The sequence below is a fragment of the Anoplopoma fimbria genome, chromosome 15 (assembly GCF_027596085.1).
Source record: "Anoplopoma fimbria isolate UVic2021 breed Golden Eagle Sablefish chromosome 15, Afim_UVic_2022, whole genome shotgun sequence".
Classification (NCBI taxonomy): domain Eukaryota; kingdom Metazoa; phylum Chordata; class Actinopteri; order Perciformes; family Anoplopomatidae; genus Anoplopoma; species Anoplopoma fimbria.
Window position 1 is genome coordinate 12,401,836 of NC_072463.1, and position 7,438 is coordinate 12,409,273.

General features: G+C 40.6%; 1 protein-coding gene across 2 annotated transcripts in view; it reads right to left on the bottom strand.

Moving 5' to 3' along the window:
- gphna (gephyrin a) overlaps positions 1-6,901 on the bottom strand; it is a 33,624-nt gene extending 26,723 nt beyond the window's left edge. For both annotated transcript variants that reach the window (XM_054613630.1, XM_054613631.1), the window contains exon 1: positions 6,790-6,901. In XM_054613630.1, coding sequence (XP_054469605.1) covers positions 6,790-6,853 — 64 coding nt within the window. In that variant the 5' untranslated portion in view covers positions 6,854-6,901. The remainder of the gene's footprint in view (positions 1-6,789) is intronic.
- Positions 6,902-7,438: the final 537 nt, after the last annotated feature.

The following is a 7,438-nucleotide window of genomic DNA, read 5'->3' on the forward strand; positions in this document are numbered from 1 at the left end:
AGAAGTTCAGGTTAGAGGACGGATGAATATGATGCAAAATAAAACTGATCAATGATACGCTGACTGGTTGCCTACAACAACAATAAAAGTGGAACCTTGGTTGGTACTATTGAGACATTTCAATTGAAGTTGACACATGTACACTTAATTCATTTACTTGTATTCCTTCACGGTCTCTAAACACGGATCTCTATTAATTCATGAATTATATATTTATTTTACAATATCCATTATGAATTGTTGAAGGAAAAAACTGAGATTGTCCAAAATCCACTTGTGTGAAATGTATAGACTAACACAGTTAATTAGAAGGTCTGCCCAGTGAGTTTCAAGTCAAACTTCAGACTTTCTTATGGACTGGTTCTGACAGCAGTAGAGTGGCTTTTTCTGCCCGTTTCCAGTCTTCATGCTAAGCTAGGCTAACCAGCTTTCGGCTGAAACCTTGTATTTCACGGACAGATATGAGTGGTATTAATTATTTTATCCAACCCATTGCAGGAAAGACAATAATGGTACTTCCCACAATTTCTTTATAGGTATACATTTTTTCTTTAAAAGAAAAGTTAAAGTTAGCCTACATTGTGCTGAACATAAATATAAGTGACTTCTCACCACAGAACCCCAAGCTGTTTAAAAGCTATTACACTTGATTACATTTGAAGACTTTTGAAGCACTTGCAGACATTTACATTACAGTCCCTCTGACACAGAAAAATGTAGCTTGTTGTGAAACCTTAGTCCACTGGGTTCAAGGGCAAATCTTTTTAGAGAGCATGCAGGCTTTCAACTCTGGTATTTAGGTGAAAGTGAGTGTGTTCTCAAGAGTGACCTTTATCTCTGAAACCAGGTCAAAATGTGGCTTGTTTTGTAGTTGTACACCTCCGTTTCAAATAAGAAGAAAAGTAGCACAGAATGAACAAGTAACTCTGAATATACTCTGAGTTTGTGGGAGAGTTAATTTTCAGCTTTTTAGGACATTAAGAACTCACATTGGCTCTGGAACAATAACAGTGACACATGATTGAATTCAACCTGAACCCACAACACATATTTTCTGAATTGACACATTGTTAAGAGTAAAGTCAATGTGATCACTGGGCAGTGAGCGTGAATAGTGGAGTCCAACTAAACCAAACTTTGACAATTTGTCTAATTTCTCTTGCTCTTCAGACAGACTTACAGCCATGTTTGAAGCCAAGGAAAAAAAACAAAAAAACATTCATCCCTATCTTACCAATGAATTGTTCTAAAATAGACGGAACACTGCATCAATATGAAGTTGTGACTGATTTGGCTGTGGATGCAACACAAGACTTGCTGACTTCCACCATAGCTAGGATACAGTATATGACTTTATAAGTACACCTGCTTCATTAATCTGAGCTTTATTGTATTGTACTAACTCAATTGATGAGCGGATACAGTGAGATCCTAACTGTTTGACTTGGCACAGTGTGTCCATTTTGATAAGAGTGAAGCCGACCGAGCTCACCTCCCTCCTCTCAAAGATCTGACATTACAAATGTCACCAACTGATGAATAAGACCTCAATGACGGATAATATGTCAAAGTGATATTAGGGAACCGTTGTGAAGCTTTTTGGCTTCGACACAAATTCATGACCTTCCCATTCATTTTTAAAAACAGCACGACTTCAACATTTTCTCTTAGGATCTCTTAAATTAGGTTGTGTACCGAGGTGTACGTTTCCCAGTTGAAAAATAAACTTGTCAGTGCAATCTTAAAGACAAACTACGTGATGGGTACACTGATGACAAACTAAAAACGAATATTTCTATATTATTATTGGCCAACATGTACACCAATACAGATGTATCTGTGATCAGCTAATGACAGCTTACTACTTGATGTACTTTTATTGCAGTGTTGAAAGTCCTGCAGTCAGAATCTTACTGAAGTAAAAGTACAAAAGTATTATCATCCAAATATACTTAAAAGTACCAAAAGCAAAATTACTGACCAGAAAAAAAATTATTATATTACTGAATTATAATTATTGATGTATGGATGTGTTCATCACTTTAATGATGCAGCTGATAAAGGTGGAGCTGAGTTATTTCTCACCACAGTTGGATTGCATATTTAGTAGAAAAGGACCCGCCCACTTGTATATAGCTTTCTTATTGTCAACATTTTCCTTGAAAACGCATTTTTGCATCCCGTCTTGAACCATATATGACCAAATTGGTTCAGAATGACCAGACAGGCTTTATTAAGTCACGATTGGCTTTTGATAATATGCACCGTCTTCTTCATATTATTCATGCTGTGAAAGATATCGCATTCCCCAAGTGCTGTCCTTAGCCTGGATGCTGAAAAAGCTTTTGATAGGGTTATATGTGGGGAGTATTGGAAAGATTTGGATTGGAGGAAAAAATATATTAAATTGATCAAACTACTTTATAAAAATCCTACGGCTTCTATTGTTACTAATGGGATTGCTTCTCCCCGTTTTCACATTACACGTTCCTGTCAACAAGCGTGCCCCTTTAGCCCCTCTTTATTTGCTCTGTCACTTGAACCACTTGCAAAAACTCTAAGAGAACTCCCATCTATTTTTCCAATAACTTTCAATGACACCAGTCATATCATTTCCTTATATGCAGATGATATTTTATTATATGTTGATAAAGCTCCTACCTCAATCCCTCACATTCTAAGCACCTTTGCAGATTTCAGTTCCTTGTCAGGTTATAAAATAAATTGGACCAAATCAGCTCTTTTACCATTAAATCAACATCTGATACCGATGTCCCTGCCTTCTGATATTCCCGTTGTTAAACACTTTAAATACCTTGGAATTGAAATCTTCAATTCCCTTAATACGATCATATCAAAAAACTATATGGGGTTTTATAAATGTATTGAATCCGACCTTAACAGATGGACTCACAGTTCAAAATCGCATCGGGTTTCAATTGTGAAGATGGACATTCTACCGAAGGTAAATGTCTTTGCATCTATGTTACCCCTATCTCCACCATCTAATTATTGGAATAAACTTCACTCCTTAATTTCCAAATTCATATGGGGCGGGAAACAACCATGGGTCAAGATGTAAACACTATTTATGATCTTTTGTTTTGAGACCACTCTCAATCTGATGCATCAGTATCTTGGAAACTAATTGAAGAAAATCTTGCCTCACCTTCCAGATCAGAGGACCTGGTTCATTCTAATATTCTGCTCAAACAATCTAAACTCCGCCTTGGCCCAATAATAGCATTTTTATTATCGACATGGTGCATCGTTGAAAAGGAGACAAAAACAAATCTCAAATGGCATCTTGACACCCCAATTTTTTATAATTGTTTACTACTTACGGGGGGGGGGGTATATTTGTATATTTGCCAAGCAAAAAGGTATATAAACTAGCAGATATCTTTAATGAGAATGGTCTATGGTCATTTAACATATTTCCTACGACCTACCCGGGTTATAATTTTTTCTATACATACAACTAAGATCATCACTTAAAGCATAAAGGGTACCATGACATGAACCTTTGGGATCACATCATATCTTGAATACACAAAGCTGTTCTCATTCTTCTCTGTATCTTCTTACAAACCTCTGTATATTGAACGGGTCTGGGCCAAAGACCTCGGACACCTGACGGATAATGTGCTACTGGACTGGGATCACATTTGGAACGCTATATCTGAAACTTCCAAAAATCCGAATCATCAGCAGATCTATCTCAATTTTTTCACACCTAATTTATCTTAATTCAATTCAATTCAATTCAGTTTATTTTGTATAGCCCAGAATCACAAATTACAAATTTGCCTCAGAGGGCTTTACAATCTGTGCACATGCGACATCCTCTGTCCTTCCCTCACATCGGCACAGGAAAAACTCCCCTAAAAACCCCTTTAACAGGGAGAAAAAAGGAAGAAACCTATGGGAGAACGACAGAGGAGGGATCCTTCTCCCAGGATGGACAGAATGCAATAGATGTCATGTGTACAGAATGAGCAGCATAACAGAGATACAACACATTCAATGTATATGACATAAATTATTCATATAATAAGACTACTTATAATAACAGCAGCAATTATTACAGTAGAATTATAGCCATGAAAATAGGGATAGTAACACCTCGGAAAAGTCTTTTAGTGAAAATAACTCCAACACCGCTATGTACTCTTTGTACAGAAGGACTTGTTGGCTCTTTCATACACATGTATTGGCTTTGTAAAGATGAAACTCTTTTTTGGAAAATGGTATGCTCCTTTATGACAAAAAACCTGAATTATGTAGTCCCATGCACCTCGACTGTGCTTCTACTAAATGATTTGTCTTTGTTAAAGTTATCACTGCTTCAACAACGCATCTCTTTAGACAGCCCAACAGCAGCAAAAAAAATGCTGGCACTACGTTGGAGTCCCCCACATACTCTCACAAAATCCCAGTGGATAGCTAGCTATCTTGATGTTGTGAATATGGAACTTTCAGTAGCTGGAATACATGGTGCTAAAGGAAAAAACATCTTATCCTGGACTACAGTCTTAAATTAAATCCAAGAATCTATGTAAATGAATTCTATCATTACACATTCCCTTGTGTAATATATGGAGATGTATATGGGGGTGGGTGTCGCCAGTTGTGGGTGGGGGGGGGGGGTAGATGTATATTTACTTGAATAGATGTACCATTTATGTACTTCGTAATGTTTATTTATTTAATTATTATTTTTTCCCCGCCTGTGTTTTTCATGTTATCTTGTTTGTTGATTTCAAATGCATATCTTAAAATTCAATAAAAATTTGATCAGAAATGAAAAGACCAAAACCAACAAGGTGTCACTTAGTACTTTCCTACTTCCAGCCCCATTATTACATTTAAGTTCCAGGTTTTGGAAGAATAAATATAGTCAATCTTTGAAAACCCCAGATGATTCTTTAACAAAACATAATGTTGTTATGATGGTATTTTGAGAATCCTCAGGAAACTCATCTAACCTCTCGAGAAAGAAACTTTTTGTTTAGTTGCACAGTAAAAAAATAAAAGAAAAAATTGAAACCCATCGCAACTCCATGACCTTGTTCAATTTGTACGACATGAACCAATACTAAAACAATTGATCAGTTACATTTGACTATGTGATGTGAATTCCTATTGCTTATTGTGGTTTATATTTCCCTGTGTCATACAAAACAAGCCACAACATGGAATTTCTTGCTACCTTGAAAGGAAACAGAGATGCAACTTAGGACAGTGGATATATATTTTAGTCATGCAGAAGATATATTTGTATTAGTCCCTACCAAAATGTATATATAATTAATATTTAAAAAAGCCAAATCATTTCTTGAAACAGCTGAGCACTGTGTTTTGTTTTTTTTCTCTCACAAATGCTACTGGGACAGGGAAATATTGTCAGGGTCTATTTTGGGCTGCGGATTATTAGACATGTAGTGCGCTAGTGAGCATTTACAGCGACAGGAAGGAGTATGTGGGGTTGATTCAAAAATAAACTACAGTGGCCATCATCCAGTGCACAGCTCGCTGCTTATTTGACGTTTTTTTACATCTTTGGAGGAAGGAGAGGTATCGGGCTTTGGATACATAGAGAATACGTGTTAGTAGGATTCATTCTTGATGGTTTGGTTCTTTCCGAGCATAGTTCCCCCCTTTGGACGAACCATGGCCTGGTGTATTGGAAGTCATTCCAATAGTATCTTAGCTACATGTAGCCTTCTGCCCAGTAAACACAAAGGCACAACCTCTCTTCTCTGGTTTCTCTAATGCTGATTCAAGTAGAAATATCTGTTCGTATGTGCTCACGGTCAACATTTCTTCATATATTCAGACACCTTTTGCTCCATATATGTAACATCAGGCATGCCTTGCGTCAAATGTTCCCAACCCCATATTTGACCCTAAACATGACCTAAACTCCTCAGTTAAACACACACACACACACACACACACACACACACACACACACACACACACACACACACACACACACACACACACAGGAACGTGCGTTGACATGTGACATGTGAACATGGAGCTTCTGGTCGTCAGCTGCTGTTAGCCCAGCTGCTGAGGCGCATCCTCTCAGCATTAGTCTCACGTCCCTCCTCCTCCTCCTCCTGCCTGGGCTACTGGTGACTGTATACTGGTCCCAGTCCTCCTCTGCACGACTCAAACCACCACCACCAGCTGAGCCAATTAGGAAAGCTGCTCAAAAAGCACCTGCACAGCCTCCTCTCCTCCTGATGCACCATGCATGCTTCACACAGCAGCCCAGGTGAAATGGCCGTCTTCTGGAGGGCTCCCTCTCAACACGTCGGCTCTGCACCGCGACATGAATAATGCAGCCGGAGCCTCTCGACTCCTCTACGGCGGCCGTCAAGGTGGCGACACGCAGCCGCGGCCAGACCGGAAGACGGGAGCGGCCCCTTCACAATAAGAGCCCCGCGCTGCTGCGGCCGCACCAGCGCGTCTGATTGTGAAGGTCCTCTCGACCCGGTGCTCCTCCCGGTGTCCCCGCTTGACAACGATTAAAAATACATCCCTACAATGTCGTGCAAATATCTAAAGCAGCCCTGCTCGTGACTGTGACCCCGTGCACACGATACCCCCCCCACACACACACACACACGGCCACCGAGAGCGCAATGGCAGCCAACGAGCCCGGTTAGCTTAGCATGCTGGTACCGACGGCTAGCTCGGCGGCGGAGACGGCATCGTGACTCCGCCGTGCAGCCCGCCGCAGAGCTGCACTCCCGGGGAGCGGAGGAGCCTCCTTACCCGTCAGGATCCCCACGCGGGTCTGATGGTCGTGGTTGGTGAGAACCATCCCGTCCGCCGCCATGTTTACAACCTCTGTCTGCACTGTGCCGGCACATAGGGGAGAGCGGGCTGAAGGATTACCTTGCACGGCAGCTGGAGTCTCGCGATGTCACGACGAGATCTCGCGAGAGTTGCGGGATCACATCATTACACACGCGAAAAAAAAATCAAAAAAAGAAAACGGGATTTGTGTCAAGTTAAGACAGAGGATAGGATGAATGAGAGTCCAGTTAGGAGTGACTACAGCTACAGGAGAGGCTTAGGTGTTTACGAGACCTGCTAGTTCTACACAAACATGGCCGCAGCACCAGCTCCATCAGAACCGGCTCCTTTTGGTTGATAACATATGGCTAACTTTGCCCCAAAGCCACCATATTGGGAAAAAAACTGCCTAGTTTAGCAATTCAGGCTAATCTTTAGCTAAATTATCCACATGCATCTGCATTATGTTATGCCTGTCTTTGCCCCCTAGAGGACACTATTTTCTCCACTGGACTGGCACCCTAGAGGGCACTATTTTCTCCACTGGACGGGCACCCTAAAGGGCACTATTTTCTCCACTGGATGGGCACCCTAAAGGGCACTATTTTCTCCACTGGACGGGCAC